At 45.5% G+C, this 21583-nt stretch overlaps 2 protein-coding genes across 2 annotated transcripts; both read right to left on the minus strand.

Annotated features, from left to right (window-relative positions):
• Positions 1–1950: 1950 nt before the first annotated feature.
• LOC133913631 (transcription elongation factor TFIIS-like) lies at positions 1951–9367 on the minus strand. The gene is made up of 7 exons (XM_062356834.1): positions 8723–9367; positions 8237–8492; positions 7711–7792; positions 7174–7231; positions 6423–6521; positions 4403–4590; positions 1951–3208 (listed from the first exon to the last, which is right to left on the minus strand). Exons 1-7 carry the CDS (start codon positions 8985–8987, stop codon positions 2258–2260), a joined length of 1899 nt encoding a protein of 632 aa, XP_062212818.1. The 5' UTR covers positions 8988–9367; the 3' UTR covers positions 1951–2257.
• A 128-nt stretch (positions 9368–9495) lies between these two features.
• LOC133913630 (serine/threonine/tyrosine-protein kinase HT1-like) lies at positions 9496–13515 on the minus strand. The gene is made up of 6 exons (XM_062356833.1): positions 12598–13515; positions 11819–11951; positions 11476–11671; positions 10898–11022; positions 10528–10686; positions 9496–9982 (listed from the first exon to the last, which is right to left on the minus strand). The coding sequence occupies exons 1-6, from the start codon at positions 12906–12908 to the stop codon at positions 9674–9676; spliced, it is 1233 nt and encodes a 410-aa protein (XP_062212817.1). The 5' UTR covers positions 12909–13515; the 3' UTR covers positions 9496–9673.
• Positions 13516–21583: the final 8068 nt, after the last annotated feature.

The raw sequence follows: 21583 nt of genomic DNA on the forward strand, positions 1-21583 counted from the left end.
TTTATGATGAAACCCTATTCCAAGAAATGTATAGTAGTTGGAACAATAGTAGATACTTAGCGGATTGGAGTGTCTACGCCGCACACGTTTTTTGTTGGATAAAGCATGACAAAAGAAAAGTAAAAAAAATTGGGTTCACCAATTTCAAGCATCTCAATATTTATTTATGAATTTATTAATATTTAGCATATTTATTTAATTATAGGAAAAATAATGGTACTTTTATGTATGTATATAATTTTAATATGTGGATGACAGTAATACGAACCTAACTAAATTTGTTTCATATTTTTTTTAAGTTTTAGATGTTTTCCTATGCATTTTAGATTATTTCAACCGATTTGTCAATATAACTATTATTACTTTTGCTATTTTCTGATATTTCAAAAAAAATGTATGTGTACACATACATATGTGTATATATGTATACATGCATATAAGTATACATACATATGTATATACACATGTATATATACATATACGTATACATATCCATATATGTACGTACTCATAAAACAGTATCTACAGTAATTTGATACGATAGAATTGCTCTAACTCTTGCGCTTTAATATATGTAATAGACTAGATAGACATGTAGGACGGTAGTAGTGTAGTGTAAATTTTGATATATTATCTTGTCTAAAAAAAGTTAATATACTATTACGTAGTGTGGCACATGTGTAGCACCGGATCTAATGGGGCAGAAGTGCACTTAGGAGCCCTAAGCTCTTTTTTAATTTTTAGGCATGAAAAAAGAAGAAGAAAGAAAAGAGGATGAGGGGGAGAGAAGAAGAGAAAAATACGAGGGTAGTAGCAAGAAGAGAGGGAGAGCCACCTGTTTTATGGCTCTAGATACGTCACTGCACATATGTTATTATCTTATACATAACCTTTGATGGATTTTAGACTAAATTCAAAATGGTAAATGAAAATGTAATTTGATGTATTTCGTTTGACAAATTTGTAGCAATGTAGGGACAGTTTGGTAGAACTGCAAACAAATTCAAAACAATTTGATTTATTTTTCTTGGCAAATATGAATCAATGTATAGGTAAATTGGTACAAAATGCAAAAGCAAATTAGTAGAGCAGGCTGTGGTCACCGACGAGCTCCTTCTCGTCCACTACTTCAATGATAGGTGGTGTTTCAAATCGAGCCAAATCCCGTGAGTAGCAAGCTTTCTCGCCCGCACACTAACATGCTCAGCCTCCACCTTAGTGTGCTCCCGATCTACCTCGCCTCAGTAGATCCGGCGGGTGGTTGCTCAGATCTAGCAGGGAGGGGCCGTAGCTGTCGTGACAAGGGAGGGGGAGAGGGCGCGGGTGTGAGAGAGAGAGCGGCAGGGAGGGGAGAAGCCGCCCACCGACTGGTGGGGAGGGAGAGGCCAACGGCAAGTGCGAAGGGAGAGGACGATGGGGATTAGGGAGGGAGAAAGTGTGAGTGAAGAGAGATGCAGGTGGTGAGGCAATTAAAAAAATGTGCTATATAGTTGGATACGTGGATGAACGATCGAGTGTGCATACTATGACAATCGAGTGTGCATACTATGACAAATGCATACACGCTAAAATTAGACTTCACTAACCATTTTTCCTCTATATTCTGCAAACGTGACAAGGGATCAGAATAATTCTCAAAGGGTATACAAGTCCGGGCACACCAACTGTCTACCATAAAAAAAGTCTAGCATTCCTCTGATTCTCATTTCTTTCTAGAAACAGAAAACATCAGACAGCGGCTCTTATCCTTCCCACCACCTCACTTTTTTCTTGTCCAAGCAAATTCCTTTCAGGATAACAGGTACAGGGACAAATATCTGTGACGCACAAGAACGTACTCATGAACATAGTGCACAGAAGCTTCATGGTACATGAAGCTGGAGATGAAAAGGGGCCGATAACTCCTTATTATCAATTCACTATCATCTAATTGATTACACTCAATCTCCATCCCAGAAGCAGCGCTTTCAGCATTATTGTCATGAAAATACGAGTACATGACTGGCATAAACAACCCTATGATCTCCTTTACAATGAACCGCACAGCTATCCAAGACTTGCGCGTACAGCTACGCATGGTAAATCAAGTCAACAACATTTATGCAGTCAACTAGTACAATCTGAATAAATCAGGTTCGCAAAGAGAAGGAAAACAGGGAAAAGAAACAGGCTCCTAATGTACCGAAAATTGAAACCAACCTGCTTGTCATACTCTAAGGGCAGAATTAACGGGGCAAACATTTTAGCAGGTTGGCACTCAACAGAACTTCCAGCGATTGTTGCAGTTCACGCATGTCACAAATGTTGTCATCGGTTCATCAGCACTCCGAGTCTGGAGCTGATAGTAAGTCGTCTTGCGCTGGCCACATCTGCCACACTTGAACTGATCGGTCGTTGCCTTTGGTGCTCCTCCACGCTCACAATCGAACAGAGCCTTCTCCTTGATCTGTTTATTCTCAAGCTTCCTTGCATCACTGGCCATCTCTTCGGGGGATACGTCTGGAAGCCTCCCAGGCCTCACTTGACCGATGAGAACCCTTCTCCGAAAATCAGTATTGTTGTCGGCCCTCAGGTTGAACATGATTGACCTGTATTTTGCCTTGTGAGCTCCAGTGGAACGTCCAAGCTTCTCAAATAGTGCAGACTCCACTGTCACAGCAACTCTGAATGGGTCGCATGCATCTACTTCATCTAAGATGTTTCTCACTTCCTCTCTGTCATCCTTGCTGGTCTCTCCAGAAACCTTTGAGAAGGCTTCAGCAAGTAGTTCCCGGATTTTATCTCGGGTAGGATCATTGCATTTGACAAGGGACGTAAGCTTTGGGGGACCATTAGGCACAGATGATGGCTTCTTTGTACCAGGAGTTCTACTGACTTCGTTAGAAACCCTCTCTACCTTCACAGGTTGAGCTTTGGAATCATTATTAGTGATCTTCTCAACTTTGAAAAAAGCAGGCTTCTGGTCCCTGACATCCGCATCTCTTTTCTCAACCTTTACACTTGCTGATGCAGAATTTTTATCAACCTTCATGGGCTGAGCCTTCTCAGCCTTTGCTGAAGAGATACTTAATTTTTCATTCTCTGAGGTGCCATTTTTCTTTCCTGTCTCTTCAAGAACAACCTTTTTCCAGTACCCAAAAAGGTCTGTAGCAACTGCCTGAATGTCTGAGTGAGGGTGCTTAGTAAGGTACCGAAGACGTTTGCCAAGCTGACAAAAACAAAACATAGAATGCAAGGACTGCAGGTGAAGTGGTTGAAGAAAATAAACAATAACCAGTTAACGTCCTAAAAAGCAGTGACCAGATAAAAAGAGAAAGCAGATGTTCAACACGTAAGTATTAAGTTAATGAACTAAGTTTCTGTGTCAGCCTAATTTTACCTTAGAATTCAATTCACAAAAAAAAAAACAGAAGTTCTGGCTCTGGGAACATCTATATACCTTTATCTATGGGTGTTCCAAGATTGTATGTTAGAGCTATCTGGCTTTAAAAGGTGGTCTCGTATATGTAATAGATATGCTTTGCACAAAAAGAGGGTAAGAAAAGTTTAAACTCAGTTAACTAGCTTACTAGACCAGAGTTTACTATAATGTAAAAACAAACATATTAGACACATTGTTCATGTACCACAAGCTTTCCCACCAAATCAACCAACTACGAAATCACCATTGTCACTCTTCTTTTCCGAAATTATAAAAACTGGATTCCACAAATAAGTTATCACATGTTTCACATGCTTTTCCAGCCAATTGAGAATCTCACGCCAGCACCTAAATCAAACACAAGCCATTGTGCATTCTTTCTCTTCCACAGTAGATGAATTATGGCACTAAATCACACAAATTAGAAGAAAGTTGATGCCTGGCACACCACTGTCTGCAGAATACCGGTCAAGATAACCAATACCAAGAAAGTAATGTAGTTTCCTTAATTACCAGAAAGGATATCACCAATCTCACTAACTCGGATGGAAATTGCAACATGTCGCGCATCTACCATCTAAAAACTGCATCATTTCACAAATGAGAGGCACCTGCCGTCAAACATCCCTACACTGAAAGCCCTCTAACAAAAACATCAAATTGAGCGAAAAAGGAGGACAAAATATCATATTTCTATTGACCTCCAATAGGAAAAGCAACCCGCAAGATCTAAACCAAATAAAGGCCCAGTTTTCGCGTCTTCCCACCGTCGCCTAATCAAAATCCCTCCCAAACATCCCGTAAATTTGACGAACCAAACGGATAAAAAAATCTACAGGAAAACCCAATTCGATGACATAAGGCCTATCTCGCCCACAACTAGATTGCTGCCGCCGCACGCAACCACCAGAAACGACACGACGAGAGGACACCTATGGATTTCTCCGCAACCACAAAAATCGGATCGGGGCGGCCGCTCACCTGCGTGGAGACGAGGACGTCGGTGTTCACGCGGATGGCGCGCAGCCGCCGCAGCGCGTCGAGGCAGCGGTCGGCCTCCGGCGAGTCGGCCTCCCCGGCTGCCGCGTCGGCCGCCTTCTTGGCCGCCTCGAATGTCTCCAGAAGCTCCCTCTCCATGGCGGCGGTGCGGACCGGCGCGGCGAGGCGAGATCAAAACCCTAGCTCCTCGCCGCCGTCTCTGTCTCGGTGAGTGGATTGGAGGGCGGGGGAGGAGAGAGAAAAGAGGTTGGATGCGAAGGAGGGTAGAGTTTTATAGCGAGCGGGCGGCTGTCAGAAGGCGCCGTTGCTTCGGAGGCGGATACTTCTGGAACAACGCAGATCGGACGGCTGAGAGGACGCCACGTCACGAGTGTTCGGCATTCAGTTGTACTACTGGGATTACAGCTATTGGGAGGGACTTTAGGTTCTGGCTGGTATGCTTTGTTCTGCAGAAGTGACGTGTGAATTGGAAGGTCATACTCAACCATATTTTCCTCGTTTTATTTCTTTTTATTCTCTTTTTCGTTTCTATTTTTTTATTTTTTATCTTTAACAGCTTTATTTCGAAGAATTTATGAAGGGAAGAGAAAACAGTCACATTCTAAAGAAAATGAACTTTAGAATTCCTTACTGAAGAGATCAAAAATCTTTTTGTAAAAGGATTCTAGGCTCTAACAAAAATCGGTTGAAGATGAACTAAACAGAGAACAGGCTGATAGCCCATCCCAGCGGTAGGAATGTCCGATCCTTCTAAAAATGAGAATACATATGCGTGCCCAGCGATAGGATTGACTAAACTATATGTAGTATATACATCTAATGTGTACTATAAAAGTGTTGGTGTGTATGCACATGTTTTGATACTATAGCTGCTGTATTCAGATGAGAGGCATAAAAAAATGGTGAACTGTAAGCTTTCAATAAACAGGTGAACTGTAAACAGAGCATTCCTGAATGTTTGGTCCAAAAGGGTAATGTGTTCAATCTCTTAGTCTACGTTTTTTTCCCCTTCTCCTTTCATTCGCATCTGATCCCACACAAGTGGTACTCACTATCTGGTAATCACCAAAATGGCAGGGTATTGAAGTGGTAGCTTACAAAAGTTTGCAAGGAGATTTATATCAGATGGTATCACCAAAACATGATATCTAAGAGCTCAAAATGTGGCAATGATGATCCAAATCCAACTGACCTTTCTCACTTATTGATGATGTAACACGGTTTCGCACTAGACATACAGAAACATTTCTTTGATCTTACTCACAAGACCTGTATCTCCTCCAGGATACACAAAGGGGCTAGACTGAGTTTAGCATGTTAGCACCATTACAGAACCCCGGCAGCTTCTACACGAATTTGGAACGGTGTTTCAGGTATTGGCCTATTGCAAGGGGCTTAGAGACGACCACTGTATTATGGCTTGCTTTGTACCTTATAACCAGCTTGCATTTTGGGCGTTGTTTGAGACCATAGCAGAAGACCCACTGCCATCACCAACCTTTGCCAAGGAACGATACTGCAATTTCACACTCTCTGCATTGTCTAAAGTCTTAACTACATACCTGTTATATGCATGCAATAGATCATGAAAAGAAAATACAGGTTTTCAGATAGTCAGATAAGCATTGTGCTTAATTCAGGGATACAGATGAAATGTTTCTGACCATCCATTCAGGCACTGTGCAGTCACAACTGCTAGGCGCCCCACAAATCGTTCTGGTGTCCTCTTGTTTCCCTGAGAAAATTTATTTCACCCATTAGTTACTGCACAATGGTAGAGCAGAGAGAAAACGAAAACGAGTGCTTAGTTGACTGATCAGATAAAATACCTTTATGATGACCCGATCAAAGACAGCAAAAGGAAACTGAACACCTTTACCTCGAGAAAGGTCAGTTGGATTTGGATCATCATTGCCACATTTGTCCTCATGTAGAGTAGAATGGGTTTAAGAACATCATGTAACACATACAGTTACCAAATTTGAAGGTTAATTGATAAGCTGGAAAAGGGTGTATACCTGTTCAAGGCGCTCTCTTCTTCTTTTCAATGCTTTTGCTGACTCTTCTTCACGTTTCAAAGCCTGAACTGCAAGGCGAAGAGCTGAAAACATGCCCAAAGGGAAGCTACATAATATCAGTATATGAAATGCACTGATTTCTCAGAGAAAGCTAAAAGAAGACCAATGCACTGATTTTTCAATCAGTTTGCCGAATCGAACACCCGCACCCGAGTCAGACACCGACACCCGCACCCGTGTCCCAGTAACACTGATGACAGGTATACATGATACTATGATAGATTGCATGAATGATCAGCAGGACTTTACCCAGTTGCCTACATCACATCTGAAAAGTGATATTGTACAGAACACGGACTTAGAAAAATTAAAAGGCCTGCAGAACAACTAACAGGGGAAAATTGCAGGAAGATATTAAATAGTGCTTGAATAGCATAGTCTTACGTGTGCTAGTAGTAGAAGGAAGTAGATATGAGGACAGGCAGGGATTAGTCTTACAAAATAAACAATTCAACCCATGGATACCAATTTTGTAAGTAACATATTTATCCCTAAACTTTGATCCTCAAGTATCAAATGTGCTGTTATTGGTGGCATAGCTAAAGAGAAGATACACCCACATGTACACAGCCTAGTATAATAGTGTACCAAATTAATCAGCATGAGAAAACAAGTTCATTTGCATAACAGAACAAATCCATTTATCTTAGTGTTTCATATAATTTATATTCATACCTAAGTTTGGTCTAATGGAGTCCTCGGTAATTGGCTGACCACATTTGCCACAAGCTTTCTGCATTGCATGGAACAGAAAATATTCTATATCACTTTCGCATGCAATTGAATTTCACGACACAACTAGTGATTTATCACACTATCCAGTTTACAGTATTATTTTAGTGGTGTCTATCCTTGCAAACTAAGCTTACCTGATATGTTATTCATGCTGGCAACAAAACAATGACTGTGAAACATCATTTATGATAACCCAAGATAATTTCTTTTTTCATATAGCACGTTATATATAAGCTCTTCAATTGCACTGCTATCATCCTAGAAAAGAAAGAAGAAATGCCATTCCTGCTGCTGGATATAAGCCAGATCTGAGGTTGTATAAGCAATGTGTAAGGGAAAGCACTACGCTTGAAAGGAGCAACCAAATAATAGTGATAAATATAGCAAACTTGGGCTAAGAAAATATAAGGTACATTTTAATGATCTAGAGCCAAGAAATTGAAATATTATCAGGGAGTTAAGGATGCTTTGACAGACCATTCTGTAGATATGTTGCATTCCACTACTTCCGTATGAATGGCCGCATGATAGAATCATAGCATCATCCATGAGAATACCTCTGCAAATTTAGATGCAGGGAAATAAATGAAACAAGATAATCGGAATACATTCTTCCTTTAGAGCTATTATTACTTCTATATCACAAGCATAGATGATCTGGATTTGAGAAACCATAGTGGTAAGCATGCCAGATTCTTTTAAGGCCGGAGGCGAAAAATAGCATTACATGAATTTGTAGGCACTAACATGTATCAAAAGTATATGTCCACAAGCATAGTTCAACAACTATGAACTATCATGATTTAGTGGTAAAATACTATTCACATACAACACGATAGACTGGTACCTGATATTAGCACTATAGCGGTCTCATTTTTATATGATGCTGTTTCAATACGCTACATTGCTACAAAGTGAATCGAGAAGGTGAAATAGTGAAGTAATCTCTACTGCAAATATCTAAATTCTCAAGAGAACGACAAAGTCATTTTCAGGTACCCACGTCAACGGATCAGAGAGGTGTGCTCTCAGCAGGTCCCAATAGCTAGATGCAGGACCCCCCTCTCTTCTTCCAATAACTCCGTATCCATTCTCAACCCTCTTGTCTCTGGGGATAGTACCAGGTTCGTCCCCTCCGGACGAAGTACGAACATATTGCTCGGTTCCACGGTTATACACATGGCTGTGCTGCTGCCATTGATGCCCCTCTTGGATGTGACTTGCTCCATTCTCCCCATCCAACACTGCCCGCTCGATTCCTAGTGGAACAGATCAACAAGCAACAGTAATCACCTTCATCCAGACACATGGAAATTTCAAATCCTAACTGGGAACAATTTTACTGCTCAGACATCACTATAAACCTAGCTTAATCAAGTATATGCACGAGTTAGTATAAATCACTCCACACCTACAACTACAAGCAGCAGAATTCATTCTACTAGTAAGAGCTGAAGGCCTGAAGCCTCTGCCCGAACCCTTAATTCACCTGGAGAGGAGGAGGCGCACCGCTGCCGCGAGCCGCGGGCCGCCCCGCCCACCAGCTCGGCCTCCTCTTCGCCGCTGTCGTCGTCCATGCTGCCCTCATCCTCTTCGACCTCCTCGTCGCCGTCGGAGGTGGCGGGCAGGTGTTGCTGCCGGAGGAAGTGGCCGGCGGCGCGGGAGGGGAAGTGGGCCGCGACGGGGAAGGGAAACGGCAAGGGCGCCCCACTCGAGGAGGAGGCTGCGCGGTTCGCCCCTGGAGGAGACGCCATGGCGCGGCGGCCGGAGTCGGAGAGCGATTGGAGAGCACGGTGGGGGCAAAGACGCTGTGGTTTGCTGGGCTCAGGAGTCGGGCCTTCGCGGCTTGTGCTTTTCAGTGCGTTGCCCTGCGCTTAAAAAAAAAAGCTTAAAAAAAACACTAGCGAAACTCGAGTAGCATCAGCGCCTTACAAATCCTGAGGAATTTACACTGTTTCATGTGAAATTCAAATTCCTAGCTCCAAACAGTTACCAGGTAGAAATTGGCACTATATATCTACATGATCTGCAAAATTTAAAATGTATGAAAAATATGGCTATATATGTTACATGAAAGATTTTATGACATTATATTAATATTATTTTTCATGTGGCAAATCTGAACAATTTATTCATACTTTTAGTGGTTGCACGCATTTTAAAATAACAAGTAAAATAGAACTGGATCATCCCTGCCAGTGTTTATTTGGACATCAGGATTGCCATTAGTTTGCCATTCCAGTGGCGCCAAATAAATATGCATTGAAGAAGAGAAACCCCTCGGAACATATAGCTTGCATAAGTTGCACTTGAACTTTCTTCTGTATCATCAATACAACAGCTATTCTACACTGAACAAGATCCCTCTTGTATTACGCATAACCTAGGCTAGCATCTTTACAGCACCAAAGGAAACGTCTCAGCCTCTCGGGGCATGGCATCATGCCCTCCCATTGCTTGCCTTCTTTGAGGCGAAGAGATGGCAGACAACCGAGAGCTTGCTTGTCGCACGCGAAACGAGCGAGGAGCCAGAGGAACTCCTACTGCTCAGTGACGACCTCATTTCTTCTGATTCTTCATCTTCGTTTGATTCTGAAGGTGGTTGAGGAGGTATCGTCATGAGGAAAGTTTCAAGCATTCGGATGATCTGGCTGAAACTGGGTCGCATGGAAGGATCCTCGACCCAGCATGATTGTACTATGAACACAAGCTCCTGGGGGGTCTCCTCGGGGAGAGCTGGACGCTTTTGCTGTTGAACAAGAGAAAATATAGCTCACATCAGTAGACTGCAATCGAAGACATCAGTAGACTGCAACTGAATAATAATGTCAAAATTGGTTATCAGAAACGAGTTATGCATAAGGATTCCCAGATAAAGTGGAGAGATTGTTAAAGAAAGGTGTTAATGTTATGGACCAGTTGGATCATGTTATGATACCTGTTCCTATGAAACACTAGTATCAAGAGATGTTGACACATGGTTCTTCATGCGGTGAAACAAATACCATGGACTACTGGTCATCTTGACACATAAGGCTAACAAGAATGTGAAATTCTAAAAGTTCCTTCCATGACAGCATAAAATCCAACACAATGCTTCCTTGGAATCAATTCTTGGTCATTTCATCTTTAAAATTTTTTAGCTTTCACTCTTTAGGCAGCCAAGCAAGTATTTCAGCAAAGACTTCAAAGTATCAACAATTTCTTTAGTAGTAGTAAGTAGTAACAGGCTAATAGCTTTATCCAAAAGGCATTGCTAGTTGCAAGTATGGACAGCAATACTTGCATGCTTACCTGAAAAGCAGCAGCATATGCAGCCTGTAGATTTGACATGCCTTCGAATGGCATTTTATTGGTCAACAGTTCCCACAAAACAATGCCAAAGCTGTACACATCCACTTTATTTGTGTAATGCTTTTTCTCACCACGTCGAAGTGTGACAGTGCTGTATAACTGCAAGATCGCATTAAGTAAGACCATGAGTTACACTATGTAATTGCATAGATCAGTACTGGAACATCCGGTTTTTATTAAATAGAATGTACCAAAATAATGGCAAGAAGATACAGCTATGATATTACTACAAGAGAGATTTTTTGTTGTTTTGGTATCAGTATGTACTTTTATTAGCTTTTAGTAAATGCAAAAAATAGTGGTTTACAACCTCTGGGGCCATCCATCGATAAGTCCCAGTTTCAGCTGTCATCATTTCAGTCACAGTTTCTTCACGTGCAAGTCCAAAGTCAGTAAGTTTCAGCTTCTTGCGATTTGCTGTAAGCAATAAATTGTCTGCACAAAGAGCTATATAATAAGCATAAAAGCATTAAAGCAACAACTACTGGAACAACCAAGAACGTAAATGAAGCAAAGCAAGACTAAGGAAATCGCAAGGTAAACATCTAGAAGTAGACCATGAGCAAAAAAGTAAAGCTGATGCATATCCCATCTTACAATAAATGGGGAAAATGACAAACACGGAAATAGAAACAAACACCTTACTGAATTTTGAATGACTAAAGATAATCTCCCTAAAAATCAAATACCATACTTTGGCATATAAAATACATTTATCTGAACATCCTGAGATCTTAAATCAAAGCTGCAACCGGCCATAAAAATATCATGGCAATATGCAATTTGTTTTATTGTTACACCAATGCAAAAGAAATTTATTCTATGTGTTAAAGAAAAAGTAAATCAAAGTGTACACTGCCAAAAGTCAAACAGATCGAGCATCCTTACCAGGCTTCAGGTCCCTATGTATTATGCCATTGGCATGTAAACATTCCATTGCATGAGCTATATCCAGTGCATAGTTGATTGCAGTGTGTGTATCTAGTTGGCTAGGCCGAATGCTGTTCAGGTAATTTTTTAGTGACATCCCTGGTAGTAGCTCACTAACAATCACCATCAATGGTTCCTTGCAAGCTCCAATGAACTGCAGGAGTGCGCAAATGTGTGAGAAAAAGATCAAAGAAAATCGACAATTTAGTTAGCAGTACTTATGCTTGGTCAGAACTCAATAAGGGTGGTTAATGCAAAATCATAGTAGCCACACATGCATGTCATTCAGACCAGTAAGTACCTTCACAAGATTATCATGTTTCACTTTGCACATCATATTTACTTCTCGAATGAAACGAGCCTCGAGTGTTACTTTTTCTTCAGGAGTACTGCCACGGTTAAGAACCTTTATCGCTACAATTTGATCACCGTACCTATTTGAAGCATACATGGAAAAATTGATTACGATGACTTAAATATACTTATAGGCAAATGAAAAAGACAAACTGAATAAGTTTGGGCAAGTTTTATGACATCAACATGAAGATTTAAATGACACAAGTTTCCTCATGTGTCGAGAATGTCATATAAATTTGTGATGGTACCAACAACCATCTACGACAGACTAGCATTGTTGAACAGGCGAGCATATTAGAGATTCTTGGAGGTCTATTGCCATCATGACTAACATTTCCTCGGAGATCCGGAAGGATGGCACAGCTCATGACTAATGTTTCGATCAAAGTATCCTTCTGCCTCTTAAACTATCAACACAATATTAGAAGCCTGAACCCTGAAGCGAGCATCAGTCGTGACTTTGTGCAATACTATAACTGCTGGAGGTAGGGGATGCGCCTCGTGGATTCAGGCCCTCTGAGAAACTATATAATTCAAAGCATAACTAATACATTTTTTTCAAGGGTCTAGGGCATAACTCCCATTTAATTCGACAAGAACTAGTACTGCAACTAGAGCAGAGACTTCAAATTCGACGCAGTTGATACAAGTAGTTATGACTTCCAGCACAAACATGTGAAAATTAGGCACGGGCATGCATGTCTCAAAAGCTTCTTTACTTACTTCCCCTTGTAGACCTTCCCATGAGCTCCCTCCCCAATCTTGTCCCCAACGAACAGCATCTTGGGATCAACAAGCAGCTTCCTGTCTATCCAGGACGCCGGCACCGCGGCATCTGAGCACCGTGCCGGCGACACCGAATCATCTGCAGCGACCTTGCTGGGCCGAGGCCGCCTGAACTCCTCGCTGCCACTGCTGCCGCCGTCCCTGCACCCGTCGCTGCCGCAGCTCATCGTGTCTGGCCGCACGCGGCGCGCCGCTGCGGAGGAAACGACGCTGTCTGGGTCCACGAACTTGCAGGACAGACGAGGCATTAACACCAACACCCCGTGCGCGCGCCCAAACAGCCGGAGCCCCAATCCGCGCGCCCGGCGCTCATAGAGTGCGCACTGGTGATCAGGAATCAGAGCACCGAGGCCGCTCCGAAGAGCTAAATTTCACCTCCACTAAATTTTGCAGCCGCGTGCTGAACAAAAGACGGCGATTTTTTTTTTTTTTTGGCACAAAACCCGCAATATTTCTTTCAGAAAATAACCAAATTACAGCCCAATCGCGCTCCAGAGCACTAATCGCCTCAGAGAGCCGCGATTTTTACCTCAAAATCTAAAAAGAATCTTTAAAAAAAGATAAAATCACACAAAAAAAAAACAACTTCCCCCTATAAGAAACTAAGCCGATACAGGCAATTTTGAGCTCCAGAAATGGGGAAAATCCAAGGAAATTCGCGACTGGAGGCGGAACCCTAACCCTAGAGGAGGAGGCTGGGATTTGGTGTGGCTTCGGCGTCGGGTTGGGGGGTGGTCGTCGTCAGTCGTCGAGCGGGGGAAGGAAAAGTCGGGGGAGAAGGTATCGGGGGGAAACACGGCCTTGGTGGGCAGCTTTTTATAGAAGCTAAGCCAAAGCAGGAAGAAGCGAGGGGAGTGGAAGCAGCCGGTAGGTGTATTGGTATGCCTCCCCATGTTCGTACCACAGATTGCGCCCATGCCCAAAATATCTCTCCCTAAGGCACCGTACTAGGTACCCCAGATCTGCTGCATTTGGTGCTCCATGTGGTGATTTGATGGTTTTCTTTCTCTAGCATAGTAATCGGTTTGATTTACCTCCGAGAAAGACAGTGATATTTACTAACTTTTATTGAACTATGGTTGTGGTGATTTAAAATATTGTTAGAATGATGTAACTGTGAGACAGATGAGGATTATGCTCGTTGGAGAGAACACATTGGCAATAACAGTTTAAAAGTGTATGGAGTGGCATATGATAAAAAGGATATAGCAAGTAGACAATAATGTGTGCATCCGTGTAGAAAACATGTATTCTGAATAAAGTTACAAGAGACGATACAATAGCTGCATTTTTATTTTGTTTCAGGGTTCTTCAGCTAAGAGCTTCTAAAAACCTCTAAATTGGCTTTTCCTCGATAGTTTGCTAATGAATCATTAGTGTTGTCCAGATTTGCATTGGTATTTATCTAAGCGTTGAAATATGGGACAGTGCTTGAGTGATTTATATTGTAGTTAAAATATTTGATGTGGTGATACAAGATAAAAGATGAATTTATTATAGAAAGAACATGTCAATAATGATCAATTCCGACATTAAGAGGGAATTATACAATCATGAATAGGGATATAAAAGCTTGATACAATGTTCGCATCCATACTCTGTTTTATATACTCTCTCCAGTAAAAATAAGCGTAGTTTTAGACATCGACATAGTGAAGCGCCCCAGGTTATCCCCGGTGCTTAAAACCATTATTATACCAGTCCCTAGATCAGTCGCTAGTAAATAAGAGTCTTACAACATGTATTATCAATGCCATTCTACACGAGGGACAGTGAGCATAATCCACCATCCCAGCAACACGTACAATACTAAGCTTAAGAGCATTAGAGAAAGGGTCCAAGACAACAGAGTACACAGCAGAGATAGCATGACGAACACGCCACTCCACAGGCAACTCGGGTGCGGACGCGACCGGGCCTACTCGTTAGCCTCACCGTCTGCCTCGGTGAAGTCCGGGTCGTCCTCTGAAAGCACAAGCAAAGGTGAGTACAAGAGTACTCAACAAGTCCCAACCCTTGCCCTACGGCAGGGGTTACGAATACATGCATAAGTAGATGACAAGGAATAAGCTGTATGGTTAAATTTTGCAGAAAGCTAAGTTGTACACATGCATGGTTCAATTTATGTAAAGCAGTTTTATGTAAACGACATCGGTAATAAAAAAAAATGGTTGTCCAAATTTTATTGTTGCTGGACACTCTGTCCCCGGCAACCCACGGCACAGGGCCGGACCTATATTCCAAAACAAGGCATACCCAGCCCACTCACTCACAAGGAACACGCACGCAACCCGCGCTAGTTGCTGTGACCGAACCATAGTTCGTCCATGACCGCAGATACGGCTATTCGAATAGCTTTACCTCTGCAGAGTTGTACACTTTACCCACAAGCTGAGCTCGACAACAATCCACCGATGTGGAGGCGCGACTCAACAAAGTCATTACCCACAACAGCATTATCACACTAGCCGCCTACGGGAGTTAACCAGGGGTTCATGACCTTAAGCTAGGCCTCCAACCGGGTCGCCAAGCCTGCACCGCCTGCACCTGCTCCATGGTTTCCCGCTGCACGACTGCCTCCAGACGGTATGTCGGTGTATTAGGAACCAGGGGTCCCTGAATCCTGAGACCGGGCCGGCCATCCGCCACATGTCACCATCCCGCGAGGTCCACCCTGCAGGATAAGAAGAAACTAAGTCCCGGGGGAAGGTGCTCGGGGCCGTAGCCTCTAGGTTCCCGAGCACCCCAGTTCCCCGATGATCTGCAGAGTCCAAGTACCGGGAGGAAAGTGCTCGGAAGGTTTCTCACTTACCCCCGAGTACTGTAGTCCCCCGATGATCCAAATACCGAAGTGCTCGGGGCTGCACGTGGCAGCCCCCGAGGACTCGGTCCCCCGAAGGTCCCACCGAAGTGCTCGGGAGAGAGTGCTCGGGGCTGCACGTGGCAGCCCCCGAGGACTCTGTTCCCCGAAGGTCCCACCCAAGTACTCGGAAGAGAGTGCTCGGGGCTGCACGTGGCAGCCCCCGAGGACTCGGTTCCCCGAAGGTTCGCGCAAGATCGTCCGACGACCCGAAGGGTCCCATCGTCGGGGTGTCAGCCAGTCAAAAGCCCAATACCGCATTTAATAGGCACGCGCGGTCTGACCTCCTGACATCCTGACATTCTCAGCTGCCCACGCCCCAGTGTCAGACCCTGCCATGCACTGGCAGGGGGGCGTGGGTTCATTAAATGCACGGGTCCCGTTCCATTTCATCCGGGTGCCTTGGGATAACGTTGCCAGAATCGAAGCGCTCCGCCCGCCACCCTGTCCTGGCAGAAAAATAAGACAGGGAGGGCATCCACAGTGGCGGGTGGTCGGATGCGCGCCGCATTTTTCCACCGCCCTGTCACTTCGCCAAGACGAAATGATGACGCCTTTCTCCGTGGTACCTTGGCACTCGCACCCTCTCTTTCCCATTCAGGATATATCGAGGTTGGCGCGCCTATAAAAGGAAAGGATGGAGAACACGTAAAAGGTGGAAAAAAGGAAGAGGACACAGACGCTCACAGAAAAAAGCCCGACAACGCACACGCTCGAACCAGCTCAAGCCAAACTAGAACACGAGAGCCTCAAGCTCTCTGTAAGCGGCTCTCTCTTGTAACCAGATACATCCTTGAATAATTCCCTTCAAGGATAGATATAGCACTCACACAGGAGTAGGGTGTTACGCCCCCGTGCGGCCCGAACCTGTATAAACCCCGGTGCACCCATCTTTCTCGCACTAGGACGATCATCCCCCACCAGCCACTGCATTTATTTCCGTTTCCCGCTTATTTCCCAAACAAGCTCGTTCAGGATCATCCCCCCGGCCGAATCTCTAAAAAGGGGTCTCTCGGGATCCCTGCGACAGGAGTTCATCCTCCGACACGATAGTAGACTAGCTGGGGGGAATTAGACTAAGCCCTGCCCATACAGGGTCGAGTGGTTGTACTGTATCAACTAGGTAGGATGTCACATCAACTCGGTCCTTAAACGAACCAGGGCAAAACACCTCCACATGGAGTCTGCTCCACGGCAGCACTCCTCCCGAAGCCTGTCATATTGACAGCACCCCGTCTCCCTAGATATTCCCGAAAGAACTCAGATTTGCCCCGATTCTAACCCCAACTCAAGCATCCATTATTATCATCTAACAAGGTTTTACCCATCCATAAACCACACAACACCAACACCAAGTTTTACACCTTTTTAAAAGCTAGATGTGATTAAGCATGAAATCATGGTAGAGGTTATCGTTTCCTAAGCATGCTATTACAAGGTGATTGCGTAGGCATAAGTAAGGTAGCCATGGCGAGATCCTAGGTTTACCAAGTTTAATCTCTCAGGATAGACACCGATGGTTGGCTATGCTACTTCAGGTCATAGCTAGATCAACAGTTTAAATTATGCCCACTAGTAATACTACATGTATTTTATCGAAGTAAACGGCTGCTACGGGAGGTGTTGATAAAACCGGGTTCAATATGGTCAAAGGGAAATGGATTGAGACTTGCCTTCGTTGAAGTCCTCGAGGGGGTCCTGCTCGAACTCCTGGGTTCCTGGTACTTCCTCCTCCTCCTCAACGAACTCTCCGGCTTCTAGACGCGACATACAACAAGACAAGCATACAATTAAATAAGTAAAATATATATAAATAAATTTTGGATAAATATGAAAATGGTATGAATAGATAGAACTCAAATTTAGGAGAATATTGGTGGATGAATTGTCGAAATCGGAGTTGGAATGAGGAATTTATAGGCTTTGGAAGTTCACCGGGTTTGATTTGAGAAAAAGAGAAAAGAGGGAATATTCCCGGGATATTCCACCGAAATCTGGTATCCTGGAAAAATTGGGAGAGTTACTGTGCTGCAATGTTTACTGGGCTTAGCTTTTGGCTTGCTGGGCTTGGCTTGGCTGGCCATTGGGCCGAAGTGACGCCGGGCCGAGGCAGGCCTTTCGGCCATGGCAGCCCAGAGGCGATCGACGCCCTGTCCGAGCGATTCGTGGGTGGCGCCGCCGTCTACTTGCCGGGACACGGCGGCGGTCTTGCCGGAGAATGGCCGGATTGGCCTTCCCGGCCGTCTCTCATGGCGGTGGGAACACCGGGAGAGAGAGGAGGGAAAGGGGAATCCATTTTTGCGTTGAACCGGGCGAGGAAAGGGGGTGGAGGCGGTTGGTGGCGTGCTTCCATGTGAGCGGCTCGGGTAGCTCGGTGGGTGGCTCGGTGAGTGCATGGGAGGGGGTGGAAAGTGTGTTCGAGGGCGGCGGTAGGGCACGTGGTGCTTGACGGCCAACAATGGCGGTGGTAGAGGGCTCCGTCGAGGAGATCGATAGGGGGCTCGGCTCGGTGGGAGAGAGAGAGAGAGAGAGAGAGAGAGAGAGAGAGAGAGAGATTAGCGGGGGTGAGGGAGGGTAGGAAGGAAGAGAGGCTTGCCTCAAGGTGCCTGGGAGGTCGCGGTGGAGAGAGGCGGAGCTCGGGCGGCCATTTATAGGGGGGAGAAGAGGTGGGCTTCGCCGGCAACGGCACGGCGGCAAGGACGGCTTAGCCGAGCTCGGTACAGGCAGCGTAATGGCGGCCGTAGGTGAGTGGTTTGGCGCGGCAGACTTCGTACACGCGTGCGCGAACGCGCTGTCGCGGAGGCAGAGGGGTCGAGGGTGAGAGATCGACACGGCGGCGTACCGGTGGCCGGCTTCCCTGGGCTCGGTCGCCGAACGTACCGTGGGGATGTGACGGGCTAGAGCAGGGGGGAAAACGGGAGGACGGCACGGCGGCGTGGGCGCGCGTTGTGCGGCAGAGAGGAAGGGGTCACTGGTGTGCGGCTCGGCAGATGAGCTCCAGCGGGGCGCGTACTGGTGTGCGGTCGCCAGGAAGAAGAGGGTTACACGGGCTGGGGATGGATGGGCGGCCCAGGGAAGAGGAAAAGGGGCAGGCCGAGCCAAGAGAAGCGGGCCGGCCGGGTGGAAAAAGGAAAAGAAGAAGGAAATAAAAAGGGTGATGGGCTGGCTGAGAGAGTCTGAGCCCAAAAGAGGTGACAAGAGTTTTGAAATTTTTGGAACGAGAAAGACTTAATGGTTTTTGAATTGTTTGGAAGAATTTATTTGAATCACATTTTGAAACTGATTTGGCCAAAATTGGGATGTTACACATAGTCTCTAAAATATAAATTTAACTATTATTTTTTATTATAATTATTTTTAAATATCCAAACTCAATACATAAATAACCAAAGTTTGAAATAATTAACTGCATGCAACCCAAAATAATACTTATTTATGACTAAAGGGAGTACTTGATGATCAAGTGGTTTTCCATTTTAGATTTGTAGTTATAATGTTTATTGATGTGATTAGATCTAAGCATATTAGGCTTAGACGGGCCAAAAAACCCAGGCCCAGCAAGCCCAACAAGGTTTATTGGATGAACATGGGCAAAGTTTGTAGAGCCCGAAACACCTTAAGCTTGGGTTGAGCTTTGCTTGAAACATTCTTTTAATTATTTTAACACTTGAAATTGCCCAGCCGGCTCAACCTGACCTGATTTTGGTTCAAAAATGTAGTCTTGACATCTGCCCATAGACAAACCTAGTATAGATTTTGGCCCTCAAAATGAACTAGACATTTTATGAGACTTGCCTGTAAAATGCTATGGCCTAGCTATGATGGAGAAGAAAGGATAATGCTACAGTGGAGAGAAGACATTGGTGGTAGCATATTGTCGGAGGGTGAACTCCTGTCGCAGGGATCCCGAGAGACCCCTTTTTAGAGATTCGGCCGGGGGGGTGATCCTGGAAAAGCTTGTTTGGGAAATAAGCGGGAACGGAAACAAATGCGATGGTTGGCGGGAGATGATTGCCCTAATGCGAGGAAAAGATGGGTGCACCGGGGTTTAGACAGGTTCGGGCCGCACGGAGGCGTAACACCCTACTCCTGTGTGAGCGCTATATTTATCCTTGAAGGGAATTCTTCAAGGATGTATCTGGTTCTAAGGGGAGAGCCGTTTACAAAGAGCTTGAGGCTCTCGTGTTCTAGCTTGGCTTGAGCTGGTTCGAGCGTCTGCGTCCTCTTCTTCACACACTTTTGGTTCCTTCGGTCTTGTTCGTCGGGGGTCCTCTCTTTTTTAGTGTTCTCCATCCTTTCCTTTTATAGGCGCGCCGACCTCAACATATCCTGAATGGGAAAGAGGGGATGCGAATGCCAAGGTGCCACGGAGAAAGGCGTCATCATTTCGTCTCGACGAAGTGACAGGGGCGGTGGAGAAATGCGGCGCGCATCCGACCACCCGCCACTGTGGAAGCCCTCGGGTGCTATAAAGGGGGCCCATCGGGCAGCCTCAGATGTGTCCGGGGCGCCCACCCTGTCTTGTTCTTCCGCCATGGCAGGGTGGCAGACGGAGCACTTCGATCTTGGCAACGTTATCCCGAGGCATCCGGATGAAACGGGACGGGACCCGTGCATTTAATGGACCCACGCCCCCCCTCCTGCCAGCGCATGGCAGGGTCTGACACTGGGGCGTGGGCAGCTGAGAATGTCAGGATGTCAGGATGTCAGGCCGCGCGTGCCTATTAAATACGGCATTGGGCCTTTGACTGGATGACACCCTGACGACGGGACCCTTCGGGTCGTCGAATGATCTTGCGCGAACCTTCGGGGAATCGAGTCCTCGGGGGCTGCCACGTGCAGCCCCGAGCACTCTCTCCCGAGCACTTCGGTGGGACCTTCGGGGCACCGAGTCCTCGGGGGCTGCCACGTGCAGCCCCGAGCACTCTCTCCCGAGCACTTCGGTGGGACCTTCGGGGCACCGAGTCCTCGGGGGCTGCCACGTGCAGCCCCGATCACTCTCTCCCGAGCACTTCCTTCTTGGTATTTGAGCTCTGCGGATCATCGGAGAATTAGGGTGCTCGGGAACCAGAGGCGGCGGCCCCGAGCACCTTCTCCCGGGACTTAGCTTCTTCTTACCTTGCAGGTTGGTGACATGTGATGGATGGCCGGCCTGATCTCGGGATTTAGGGACCCCTGGTTCTGAATACACCGACACATATAAAGATATATGGATATAATAACGGAATGTGTTCTTATGTGTATCCATGGATTGCAGGTAAGTCATGGAATCAAACTTATAAAGCAACCGGGTACTTCTACGGTGGACCATTAGCCAAATCCTTGGGGCGAGAATTAAATACAGCTACACTTGTGTTATCCATGGCTCAGTGGGCGTAATTGACTGACCTGGGCAGTGGAAAAATGAGCGCACGACGTGGGGGCCGCGACTGCTACGGCTCCTCGACACCACTCCTGTCGCGTGCTCTCTCCTCTCCTCCGGAAAATAATCCTATCAAGCCTGATTTCATGCATTTTGAGTTTAGCTCTAATTCGTTGTATAACATATAACAATTTCTTCCTTTCTTTATCGTATCATTCATGATTTTTATCATAAATTTTATAATAATTTTTGACGTATATCAAACTATAAATTAGATTTAGATTTAAAATACATAAGATCATCTTATAGGATTATTTTCCCTCCGGCCCTTCCCTCAGCCCCTGGTGCCGAGGGGCCCGTGCGATTCCACGTGGTTTTGGGCCGTGCCCATCCCTGTTTTCACAAACCGCACTCGGCCGACGGGAACGCCGTTCACGCGGAATCCTTTGCCCTTCTTTATTCTCCCGCACCATTCTCTGCGCCGGTCGCGTCCGAAGAGGAATTCGTCGCGGGTTCAAGGCTTTCGCGCCGTGCGAGTGCGACTCCGCTGCGTTCCGCGGCCGGACAGTGTCCCGCAGCTCACGGCCCGTGCTCCGCCCGCCGCCCCGTGCCAAATCTCATGGCATCGATTTCCGAGTACGACACGTCTGGTAGTGTAAGACGTTCTTCAGATTCACATGCAGAATTCATTTTTCCCACTG

Source organism: Phragmites australis, chromosome 3 (genome assembly GCF_958298935.1).
Source record: "Phragmites australis chromosome 3, lpPhrAust1.1, whole genome shotgun sequence".
Classification (NCBI taxonomy): Eukaryota; Viridiplantae; Streptophyta; class Magnoliopsida; order Poales; family Poaceae; genus Phragmites; species Phragmites australis.